Source organism: Sphaerodactylus townsendi, linkage group LG02 (genome assembly GCF_021028975.2).
Source record: "Sphaerodactylus townsendi isolate TG3544 linkage group LG02, MPM_Stown_v2.3, whole genome shotgun sequence".
Classification (NCBI taxonomy): domain Eukaryota; kingdom Metazoa; phylum Chordata; class Lepidosauria; order Squamata; family Sphaerodactylidae; genus Sphaerodactylus; species Sphaerodactylus townsendi.
The window spans coordinates 152507661-152520739 of NC_059426.1; the positions used below are offsets into that span (position 1 = coordinate 152507661).

The 13079-nt window shown below is 40.7% G+C and overlaps 1 protein-coding gene across 4 annotated transcripts in view; it reads right to left on the bottom strand.

Annotated features, from left to right (window-relative positions):
* Window positions 1–13079, bottom strand: part of TTC7B (tetratricopeptide repeat domain 7B) — a 130878-nt gene that overhangs the window by 20968 nt on the left and 96831 nt on the right. For 2 of the 4 annotated variants that reach the window (XM_048485192.1, XM_048485193.1), the window contains 3 exons: window positions 9697–9864; window positions 7697–7747; window positions 1672–1812 (listed from right to left, as the gene is read on the bottom strand). In XM_048485192.1, coding sequence (XP_048341149.1) covers window positions 1672–1812; window positions 7697–7747; window positions 9697–9864 — 360 coding nt within the window. The remainder of the gene's footprint in view (window positions 1–1671; window positions 1813–7696; window positions 7748–9696; window positions 9865–13079) is intronic. The other 2 variants (XM_048485191.1, XM_048485190.1) reach the window with 1 other exon arrangement.

Below are 13079 nucleotides of genomic sequence, written 5' to 3' on the forward strand. Positions count from 1 at the left end.
GTTAGAGATTTTTAAAAACATCAGACACATTTACCATCAATTTACCAACCAAGAAAATAGATTACTTAGGCAAAAGGGCTTGGGAGCAAATCCTCTCATTCGTCTCCAGAGTTAGCAGTGCCTGTAGCATAATTATTTCCCCCTTTTTAAATGCTTTCCTCCTCCTACCATGCTCCAAGGAATGTACACAGTCTCCTTTCATCTTCACAACCACCCTCTGAGGTAGATGAGGCCAAGAGATATTGATTCGCCCAGACCCTCCGAGGGACCTTCACAGAATTATAACCCAAAGCTCTGTGATACTAATCTATGTACTTTTAACCACATCGGTAGAAAGAAGATAAATCTTTTAAAATAATCACACCCCAAAGAGCTTCCTGAGCTAAATGAGATGAACAGAAACCCTGTGCCTGAAGCTAGGCTGAATCAGGTCAGACTGCAGGTAATGAATGGAATGTATGAGTGCTCCTCCTATCATAAGACTGTTCCACTTCACAGAATGAGTCTAGAATGTCCTCCCTCCTCCCTCATTTTCTCTATGTAAACTCTCTTTTATGCAAATAAATAGTAGAACATGCGAGCCTTCATTCTGCAGGTTTAAAATGAAATAATGTAGGAACATACACATCTTGTAGGCTGTTGTTGTGGGTTTTCCAGGCTATATTAGTGAATACTGTTTACAGGGAATGCAAATGCGAATGTAAATGGACTGAAAAACCCCACCCCCAATACAATGCAGTCAACCACACCTTTGCATAGCAAGTTCTACTCAAACTCTTACTGACTGGTTCCCCACCCTGGGACATGGACAATATATACCCCACTAAACATTCCCTTCTCACTAGACACAGTGCGTATCAGACTTCTCTCTGTAATACACCTCTGAAGATGCCAGACACAGATGAAGGGAAAATGTTAGGAACAAGATCTACCAGACCATGGCCACACAGCCAGTTGAATCTGGCCGAGAAAGCTTTTGACAATACATCTTGTAGGATTTTTGCTTGTTTTCAATCTCAGTGATGTTTACCTGATGTGTCAAAAAGCAAGCATTATCTTTTACTGAATGAGCACTTTACAGGTCCTGACAACATACATGAATGAGTGACTCATCTGTGACCAAACATCCTAGATTCTCAGTTTCCCCACTCTTGAATGAGAAATCTAACCAAAGCCTCTTCCACCCTACTGAAATAAACACTGATGCACCTCTATTAAAACCTTCAAGAAATATAGTACAGTTGCCCCCATTTCCAATCTGCAGGGGAAAAAAGTTTTTAAAGGTTATCTTTTTGCATAAAGTTTACTGTTTGAATTACTCACCTTCCCCAATTACGCATTTCCATTATAATGCCAGATTAAAGTTCAGCAAAACACTGTCAGACTTAATTACCAATGAAACACTTTTAAATGTCTGTGACTTAACACAACCTGAGAAGTGGCTGGGAAGGGTGAAAAAGTACACCTCGTAAGTTTTAAATGCCATCTTCCCCTTGACCATTGCGTCTGTAAATTAAACATTCAATGTTCTTATCTTGGAATGTAACAAAATGCCACATTCTGTCCTTAGAAAGCTCTGACATGCAACACATTCTGGCCTTCTGAATGAAATGAACACAGAATCTTGCAGCTAATGAGCAGGTATAGGAAACAGGGCCTGTCCTCATTTACCTGCATGAAGCCAGATTTGGGCTAGAGTCATCCAAGGATGCAAAGGACCCTGCTTGGGAGTGCTACTCTGCAAGGAAGAGGCGACTTCAGATAATGCCTGTTCCACCCGGGAGGCTGCAATTGAAGTGGCGTGAACAGAACCTGTGCAGTAACAAAAACAGTCTGCATTAGTAAAAAACACGCAAGCACAACAAAACATTTTTTTTAAAAGAGGGCCACACATGCTATGTTCAATTCGTCATTCTTTACCCTTCGCAATGTAAAGGTGTTACTAAAACCTAAACATATCTGAAGCGTCAATGTATTTTCTGATCATCAGAACGTTACGATTCATGAGCCCACAATTAAGAAGCCCTATTTTACTATTAGCAGAAATGACTGATGAAAGTTGAGCAGCTGCTATGAATCACAAGGAGCTTTTCTCCATCAATCACAGGTATACACACACTATATATACACACACACATGTGAGCAGTAAGAGGTTTGAGATGGTACTATATAATGTAATCCCCCTCCTCTTACTACTTTGCTCTCCAATGCTAGTCATTGTTCCTCTTGGGGAGAAAAATGCAGCAATTAGAAGACTATTTTAAGGATAATAATAGATGGACCAAAATAAACTAAAATACATAGAAGAAATCTCAACGCTTTCCTGAACAGAAACCAATTAAAGCTGCACAAATTGTAAGGATCGCTGAATTACCAGTGTTAACCACCAGAAGAATGCACAGAATGGACACTTTTGCCTAAATGAAATTTTTAATAGTACAGAAAAGAAAGTCTGACCTGACCTGTAAATAAATCTACTAAAATGAAAATGTAAAATGTTTCAGGTGTTAATAAATATAAATATGTTCGTTAAACATGTGTGTTTCTTCTTTGTTTTCCTATATTTTATTTTGTATATATAGGGGTAGCAGTGGCGTAGTGGTTAAGAGCATGTGCACTCTAATCTGGGAACTGGGTTTGATTCCTTGCCCTGGCACTTGAGCTGTGGAGGCTTATCTAGGGAACTAGATTAGCCTGTGCACTCCAATATACGCCAGCTGGGTGACCTTGGGCTAGTCACAGTTCTTCAAAGCCAGGGGTAGGGAACCTGCAGCTCTCCAGATGTTCAGGAACTACAATTCCCATCAGCCTCTGTCAGCATGGCCAATTGGCCATGCTGGTAGAGGCTGATGGGAATTGTAGTTCCTGAACATCTGGAGAGCTGCAGGTTCCCTACCCCTGTTCAAAGCTCTCTCAGCTCCACCCACCTCACAGGGTGTTTGTTGTGGGGACGAGGGGAAAGATGATTGTAAGCCCCTTTGAGTCTCCTTACAGGGGAGAAAGGGGGAGGGTATAAATCCAAACTCCTCCTCTTCTTTATTATTTAAAAATATCTTGACTATTTCTCTGTTCTAAAAATAAGGTGGTATAACAGAAGTCACTAGTGCCTATCATGATATCTAGAAGTAGAAAAGTCTTATTGCACTTGAAGAGGCACTTACTGAAATTTAAAAACCAATGTGGCCCCCAAATGAATTATTGGACTAAGTTGACAGGGATCAGAATATCCATGCCTTTAAGCATAGGAGTTGAACATTTCATAGAAGCGTTCATCTTCAATAGCAAGAAGCTTAGGTCACCAGTGAATAAAGAGTAAAGTGTTGGATATGTTTGCAAAAAAACCACCCCAAAATTGAATATTTTCTGTCATATTGCAGTAGTACATGATCTACTCACATTTTAGATTTTCTGTGACAGAAAATTAAGAACAGAGATCAAACATATTTTTTTTCTGAAATAATAATATTTCTATTGAAACTATTGCCTTATTAGTCACACACCCACTTAAGGCTCTTGGTTCTTTTTGTCTATTCAAGCACCTATGTCTTTAACAGCTGCATATCAAGCAGAAATTTAGCAGACTGAAGACTTTTCCTGACATGCAGAGGAGGAAAGCTTTGTCAACTTAGCTTCAGCTTGCCCCACAGCCGTTGTAGGCACAAGGGATTTCTAAAAACAATTCTGAACAAAGTGCCCACCCTCCCATTTTGAAGCATGTAGATTCAAAAGACTAGTCAAGAAGTACTGAAGTGACTTCTTCCACAGCTTCTATACAATCCCTTTCAGTTCCTTTCTGGAGCCGTGTTGTACTCTTACACCCTCGTCTTAAGATGTGTTTTCTCAGAAATACAACTTCTTCCATTACGTGCATGTAGAATGTGGGTGCAATGAATCTACCGTTGTACTGGGATCTCCGTATGCCAGTCAGTGGCTCAGATCCAAAGAACCACAGGAAATGTTTCACAGACTCAACATAGCTTTCTCAGTCCACTTCCTGCTACAGTGCACCGATCTCCTGAAAAGCTGTTCCTGGGTCCAGGAGCCCTACAGAACAGTATGTGATGGGGGGCAAGGAGGAGCAGTTTGGGGGGACTGGAACTCAGCATGTTCTCTGTGTTTATGGAGAAGTGCCCTTCACTTGGATGTGTGGCCTCAATGGGTTCAAACCATGATATACTCAATGACTTCTTGTGTGTTAACAAACCAACTAGAATGGCAACTGCTCAGAAAAGAACTTTCATATGTATTGGAACATATAATGACAACGAAAGTTAAGAATACCCAGTTTTCACCAAGGCTTCACACTCCTATCATTTCGCAGAACATGTAAAACAGAGGACGGCTTTTTTATTGAGGAATTAGAACTGTCGTTTAATGGATCAGCTCAGGAAGTTGCTTTTATAGGGGAATAAGATTGTAGTCTATTACAATGTTTCTGTATTTATCCCTTTCCTTCAACTGCATTGCCTTCTACCGTTGTAACCTACTGCCTACATTAGCGTGTCATACCTTAGAAAGGGTGCGTGTTGTTGTCTAACAGTAACCCTCAACCTACTGCATTGTTTTCTGGAGGTATTGGCTGTTTATATTTTATGATCCACTTTGAGTCTCAGCAAGAAATCTGACTATAAATGAAGTAAATAAATAGATTCTAGTCACCCACAGCCCACTCCAAATGAGCTTACTGAAGACGCCTGCATCAGCAATCTAGGCAGACTGACTGAAACCCCATCCATATTGTTTTTGAGAAACAAAAGTATTAGTAGCTCTTGCCAATACTCCATTATAATCTGTATTTTGCTGCAGTTTAAAACAGTTCTGCTCATCAGTACGTAAAAAGTCTATGTATCAATCATGTTGCAAATGTGTACAACACACAGGCTGAAATGTGTACAACACACAGCTTATCAGTGAGCTGAAACTCCCTGTGAACTCTACGCTTGTTGTGAAACCCAAGTTGGCAAATGCAGCACACTGTGTGGAATCCTTGCAAAGATAGCAACATGTTGACTTGTCATCATTTTCTCTATAAAGGAGAGTTAAGCCTCAATGGGCTAGCAAGAGCTGGGTGCCATGATGTTTATCATTTTACCAGTTGCACTAAGGCAATCTTTGCCCCGAACATAATTTAAGTTCTGTTCCTTAAGGTACAAACTGTCAACAATATTTTGCCCATTGCTGAAGCCAAAAGTTATTCTACTCTCAGACATAGAGTACAGACTCAGAACTAGCTGAGGCCAGCATTGTCTGGTCAGCTTAATGGGTGGACCAGGACTGGGAAGGCCCAAGTTCAAATTCCCTTTCTGTCTTGAACTGGTTGACTAACTTTAGGCCAGTTACTTTCTCAACCTAACCTAACACAATGTACTATTGTAGAGATAAAATGGTGGAGGGAAGAACAATGTATGCTGCTCTGAGCTCTTTGGAGGAGAGCGGTATAACAGTGCACTAGAAAGTCCATGGCTCGGTAAGACTATATCTCAACTGTTAAACTTCTGACTGACCATACACCTTTCACAGACAGAAAAATTCTTTCTAGGTAGAAAGCAAGATTTCTGGGGGGAACTTTGCCTTCTGTTCAACATATTAGTTTCATATGTGTAAGAGCCCCCCCCCCTCTTTAGGAAGACCATGAAAGAATAACTTATTACTTATGAAATTCACTACTCCAGGAAGTGATGTCTGCTAGCTTAGGAGGTTTTTAACGGGATTCAGCAAATTCATGAAGAAAAGGTAGCTATTATAACCTGGTGACAGCATAGGTCTGAATGCCAGTTGAAGGGGGGAAGCTTTGAGCCTTCGGAGGCAAGTAGGCCGCCTCTGTGGGAAACAGGACTACAAAGACCACTGGCCTGATTCAGCAGTGCTCTTTTTGGGTTCATTTTCTCAGATGAGTCACTTAACCTTTGCACATTTCAGTATGTCCATCCAGTGGCAGGAGTGGCAAAGTCTAGCTATACATCTTTTATGTAGCTTGCATTTGTATTCCTATCCTAGCCAGAGAGTTTCTGCTATAATTTTTGGCGTATTTGTCATTGAACTTTTCCACTAATACTTAATTTAAAAAACCCTGCAACCAAAAGACTAATTCTGTAAAACACTAAGAGCAAGATATTTTAATTGCTGTTATCTGGACTATAGCATTTACGGTCTCACTTTTTTGTGTCACTGCAGATCTACTTGAGAAGAAGCATTTCTCGATGCCTCATCCTATACCTGCCCAGGATTACTTAACCAACATAATGGAAGCTTCCATCCATTTAAGGTGAACTCATGCTTTGTTTCAGTGGCTTTATTTTATAGTCACAATAGGCATCTGCCACAATTTGAATGACCAACAGAGGAAGCCTGCTGTCAGGACGAGGTGATGAATGGATTTGCCAGCATTTTTGGATGGTTTTTAGTCCAAGGAGGACTTCTGTTTCTGAACAGGTTATAAATTGGATGGTTTCAGCTCCCCTCCTGCCAGCAATTGGTTGAATTCTGTCAACTTGAAGGCTTATGAAAAACATCCATGTCTTATGCGGTGCACATATTCCCTGCTTCCCCTGCGGTTTTTTTCTTTACAATGGCCAAATGAATGATGAAATGGTGAAATCACATAATGCAAACCCTTCGTAGGCTCACTCTCTCCTTGCTACAAAACTTGCTTTTCAGTCAAATCTTATGAGGACAATGCATCTCAACTTCAGGAGAGGAAAGGAATGGAATTGAGCAAAAGCATGCGAGGTGAAAACACACGTCAGACTCCACGTGCATAAAAAAAAAGAGGCAGGCATCAAAGCACATGAACATCAAAATGTGTAGCATGCAGAGATCTGTACGCCAGTGCCAGCAAACACACTCTTTGGGAAAAGAGACAGTACTTTCTGCAGGACTAAACGAAAGAGCTATTTCCTTCTGAAAAACCCCAAGGCTTTATTAGCATCTGCAACAACTCGTCTGCCTCAGTCCCTACTTGTCAACATTTTGGGAAATGGATTACGTGTGTGAAGGATATGAAGCTTGGGGGCTCTCTATTCTACCAGGAAAAGACCATTAAAGGAAAATTTCCCTTCAGTTGGTTCATGAAGCAGCCATACCCCATGCCTGCAAACACAGAACGCCCCGATTATTTGGGTCAAAATCTGTTTTGCCTTGAATTAGGTTTGTAAAAAGAAAAACAGAGAACTAGAGTGAAAATGTTAACAAAGCTATACAATCAAACGTATAGTGCTATAAAATTAGACTTCAGAAAAATATAATCTTTCATTTTCTTTCAATGTATTTTTTTGTGAGCAAAGTGACTATTATTATAGTGTACAGGGGAGAAACAGAACTAGGGGAAAAAACTTAGCAAGACAAATCAACGTAATGGTACACAGATGTGGTGGACCGAGAATTTCAAGGAACGAATATGAGAAATAAGCTCCCTGTTCCCAAAACTCTTTTATTTGCAGCCCTCCAGAAGTGAATACTGCCTCTTTAAAAACCACAGTCTAGCGCTAGTGGAGTGCATCCAGATCTTGTAAGGGTTACGGCCTCAAGGGGTTGACCTGAAAGAGCAGCAGCTTAGCTTTGCACACACTGTCAAACCTCCATGACGAATGGACAACATTTACATTCTGTGGTGAAAGGGGGGCAGGAGGGTGGAGTGGGGTTATTCTGACATCTTTAGGAAGTTAAGGAATACACCTGTATAGTAAATACTACTTACAAACTGAAAAAAGGGAGAAAAAACCATGAAAGTAAGCGTCTGGAGGATTGCCTTTAAACGACAGATCAAACCACAAATTAAAATCACAAAAGGATAATAGAGCTATAAGAACAGAATTACACAAAAAAAGCAAATACACTTCTGATAACCTTCAAACTGTAAGCCGTTTTTCTTGATTTCCAAAAGGCATTGGAATGAGGTTGTTCAAATAAGCAAACGTTCAATGAAAAAAAAATGGGGGGGGGGGAGGAGGGTGTGCTCCATCCCTCTTACTCTATATTGAAACAGAACACAGAAAAATAACAAATGCATATTTATGGAAAGAAAGCCGTAGAGGAGGCATACCATTTTCTACTTATGAACTGAAAAGAAGGGGGAAACGTTTTATTTAGTTAACACACAGGTGGGTCTGTTCTTAGCTTAGATGAAGGTCTGAAGTGGAAGTTCTTGCAAAAACATACCACAAACATCTCTATCATTACTACTATGGGTTTCACAGGAGGTGGAAAATTTGCAGCCTATTGTGCTGCTCACATTTCGACAACTTCTCATTATTCATCCTGATGGAGCCCCAAGTAAGTCACAGGGCAAACAATTTAATAGCACCTGGGTCACACTACATTACGGTCATATGCTTGACAGAGGTTCAGTTGTTAAAAGGAAATTGTCTATGGCACTTCCCCAATTAATCAAACTGCATTAATGTTTTTCAAAGCAGAAGTCCATTCTCAATTTCCTAAGCCTTCGTGGGGCCAAACTAGCATTCAACTTTTAATTTCTAACTCTACTTAGAGGGAACTGTATGGGTATGCATTCCAGGGCCACTAGCAGCACTGGATTCTGATAGTGACGATGTCGGAGGCCTGTAGCAGAAGCTAAATACAAACTAAGTAATAGAGCAATTTTAAGCAGAACAGGTGCACCATTTTTAACAGTTCATGGTGAAAACCCAGGATGACCAAAAGCCTTAAACAAACAACTGGGAACAGAGTGAGTGTTAATACAAAAGCTACCCTTTCAGAGAGTATCTGAAATGGGATCTGACTGCATTGTGACCTAATTAATTCACACTCCTTTGTTATTTATTTCCTAGCACCTGCACATCATATTCTGTGCCAGAGACAAGGTTTTCTTTTACTCACACAGCACCACCCAACTGTGTAGAGTAAGCCAAAATAGAGAATAAAATGGGTCCTTCTTGAAACCAGTCTAAAATGATATTTGTTTGCCAATTTTGCTCAATAAGGCTCTAAGATAACAAATCTAAACTTGTATTCCTAGCAAACAGTCAGTAGTGAAGATAAGCCTGTAGTGTAAACCTCTGCAAACCTGTAGTGTAAACCTCTGCAGCGCAATCCTATGCAAAGCCATTTCAGCCTAATCCCACCAGTTGGAACAACTGTGCACTGGATGGCCCTGCTTTTAAAAAAAGAAGCAGACCTAAGAAATGGCAGCCAGGATCAGGGGCAAGGCTCCTGATGCTGGCATAACACTACAGCTTGCTTGGTTATTAGTTATTATTTATTTTATTCCAAATAGTTACTGCGTGGCATGACATCGACAATGGGAATCCATCCCAATGCAAGACTGTTACACAGCTGCTACTGCCCCAGAAATGATATTGCAGGAATTCTTTATGGCGCTGTGATCTTAAGGAGGCGGTGGAGCCCCCTAGTGGTAATCTTAAGTAGCAATTCATGAGCTTTCCTGGTTGGATTGAGCTGTGAACCTCATTTCACTGTGTGGCCTCTTAAAACTATCAGTGTTGAAGTACGTGGAGTCAGAATATTGCAGCCTACAGCACTGGAGCTTCCATTTTTTTAAAACCAATCTATGAAAATTAATCAAATACATTTAAACAGGCAGGTAGTGCTCCTACCAAAACACCCTGGTGCCCATGAATAGTTCCGTGCAAAGAGTGCTTAGCAGTTCCAGAGATTATCAGAAGCACAAACAGAGAGCAAACTAGCACGCCTATCAGAAAGAGGAAACCAGTTTACAAAGTGGAGGTTCGCAGGGCCCAGGAACGTGGTCACAGCATGGATTGGCTGCATGGGGCCAGACAAAGGTATCAGTTTTGGGAAGAGGGTGAGGAGACTGAGGAGACATAAACAGGTGGAGAGGAGATTCGGTTCTTGAGAGAGGTGAAGATGTGGAGGAATCAGAAGCTAAAAAGAGTGAAAGAGAAAAAAATATAAAGAAAATGCCAGGATTTGAATGGATTAATGGATGCCAAGAAAGGGGGGGGGGTGATGAAAATATGGATGCAACAGTTTAACCACAACCGCCTCCCCCAATTTTCTTCTGAGAACCACTTTAAATGACAGCTTTCTTGTGTAAACTTTAAAAATGCACATAGTTTAAAATGTTTACCCAGAATTTTGGGGTTGCAAAACTACTTTCAATCATATCGGTTTATTCTGAGGAGGAGATAGCTTTATACAAACCTCTGAGAAACAAACTGCTTCATGGGAAAAGAGCTGGCAGACATGGTTTTCCGAGACCCTCTAAAGACTTTCCTAAGAGCCAGAAGCTACGAACTGTCCATCTGGGCTACAAGTAATGCCGTCAGCCCCTGTCAAACTGAAGGCTAAGTGTTGCCATTTTTGAATGATGCCACACAAGAGGCCATCTATCCTGCCCGGTGATCTTGGTTGATAACTTACAATGCGCTATGTTCCCATCTGCACCGCTGGACAATAGAATCAGACTGCCGATGGAGAGGGAGGGCAGGAGAACAAACCAAGAAGGATTAACTTCTACATCCTGTTATCTTGGACAGTCCCTAGAGTGGGGCCTGAAATACGATGGCTATCATGCAGACTGGAAGGACGGGCTTAAAAAGACTTGATTTTAGTTACCACTTACTTGTGAAACAGGAATGCCATCTTGGTGAGTTGACTGCCAGAGCAACTGTTCAGGGCTGCCCTGTGGCACAAAATGGTAGGCAGGCCAGGTCATCCTTTTAGACTGGCAACCCTTAGACAGAGATGCACGTAGGATGAGGCCCATCAGTACTCAGGTGAGGGGGGAATGCGTGTAGAAGTTATCTGAGGTTCAATCCCTGGCATCTCCTATTAAAGGATTTCAGCAAGGACCTTTCCAGCACCTAAGAACCAGGGGCCAGTGACAGCAGACAGTGATGAGCTAGATGGACTAGTTGTTTGATCTGGTATAAGACAGTTCCATCCCTCTTTGTATTTGATCACTTGTGGCTGGCCTGTGATCTGGCATAACTCTACCCAGAACTTAAAGAAGCAATGTGAAAAAAACAAAACAATGCTAAAAGCTTAAAATTACAATAACTGTACTCTCTTTAAAATGGGCTCTGGTGCTCCAACTGTGAAGCATGCTTTCTGCCTTCCAGTCTGATCCTACAGCATCAAGGAGAGCAACTTCACTCGTTTGAAAAAGTCATGAAGCTGCTGTCTTTTTAATCATGGTCTGGTTCCAGTCCAGCAAGCCAAGAGAAAGGACTGGGTCTAAATTTGTTGGGTCGTATTTGGAGAGCTTCAGCACTAGTACTGAACTGTAGAATACATTCATGAGAACAAATCAGCACACGTTACTTGTGCGTAAGTAGACAAAATCCACTAGGATGGGAGATGTTGAAAAGAAGGAAGGTCCAATTATCAGTGAAAGTATTTAGGAGAAGGAAAGTAAAAGGAAGAGGGGAAAAGAGGAGCCAACACCTAATAGACACCCCAAGGAATATTTCTGCTAGGAGGCTCAGGGAAGCATGATTCTTGCTCTGGATCCCAAAGGAAGAAACATTACCTGCCTTCTGTCACTCACCAGAAGGAATTACCCACACTTTTGTTTTAATTTATCCTCAATGAAAACACCTTGGTTAGAACATGTGCAAACAGTAAAATTTCAGTATTCTCCTTAAAATATCTCTGAAGTCTGTAACAGAGGGCTGACTGAGTACTAGACTGGTGTCATTTATCAGTTTCTGTGGCTATCTTTGACACCTTGATATTATCACATGGGAAATTATTGTATCTCAAAACCTGGAACAAAATACTGCATTACATTCACCACAGCTGTGCGCAACTAAAATTCATTCAATCTAGCCCAAAACATTTTAAAGAAACAAGGCCCTTTTTCCAGTCCTGAACAACTGTGCAACTCGGTAAACATTGTAGAATTTCACTCCTTTTCCACTGACTCAAAACGTTATTGTAACAAGTGGGGTTAATGCAGATTTCCCCATAGCCTTATGCACTAAGGTTGCCAACGAGCCTGGAAAAAAATGCCCTGCCCCTTTACCAAAGGCTTAAAGTATGAAAATGGACATTGTAAGTTTTAATGGAATGGAGGTAAACAAACATCACCAGGAAAATTAAGCTGATTAAGGTGCTATTTAAGGGACTGGACGGCAGTGAGCTACCCTGTGTAGCACCTAATGGGCAAAGGGAAAAGGGTTTACACAAGCCCCAGCCTCCCTTCTTCCAGGGTCACCTGACATCTATGCACTGGATGCTCCCTTACAATAGGAGCCAATTAACGTAGATTCCCATGCAAAAATTATGTCTGATACATGGATGGATACAGGGGTAGAGCTAGTTAGTGTTACCTCAGCTCTCCAGTATGTATATGCCCTCTGTTGTCTGCAAAGGGCTAATAACGTCTTTAGTATCAAGGCCTGACCAATAAATATTTTTAAAAGCCCACGTGAAATGCTGCAATTTCACCAAAAAGCTAAAATGCACATCAAGAAACTGGTTAAAAAAATGCAAAATAGTAGAGATTGACATCCATTAGGCATTTCCTTATGAAAACAACCAACCAATACTGTATTTAATAAGGAGTTGCATTCTCAACTATTAGGGTCACAAAACATTTGTTTGTGAAAACAGAAAGTGGTTTTATATTCCAGTGAAAACAGATGGGCACTAGAGAGTGATTATTCGGAGAGATTAGGGCTCAATATGGATAAATCATGCAATTTATTTTTTCTCTGCGCTCAAAAGGCAGGTTCATTATCTGTTGTGTGATTAATTTTTTAAAAGTAAGATTGCTTTATGAGAAAGTTCCTAAAGTGAATCATCCTCTCACTTAGTCAGTGTTTTTTTAAAAAAAGATTGCTCAGACAATAATGTCTACTAATGAGCTGGAAGATCTTATTTTTAAAAATATATATATTAAAAGTATGTTTGGAAGCATTATTCAGATAAACCACTACGTACCAGATCCTTGAACGATTGCATGTTCCTAAAGGGACTTTGTCCTAATTTTTAAAACTTTTTGTAGTGTGATGCAGCCAATTTCAGCTCTCTAAGTACATTTGTATGCACACTTATGTGCACACCTGGAAAACAGTGTGTAAATGGGCCCATGCAGTTCAATGATATTACACATTTGCTTGGAAATACACACA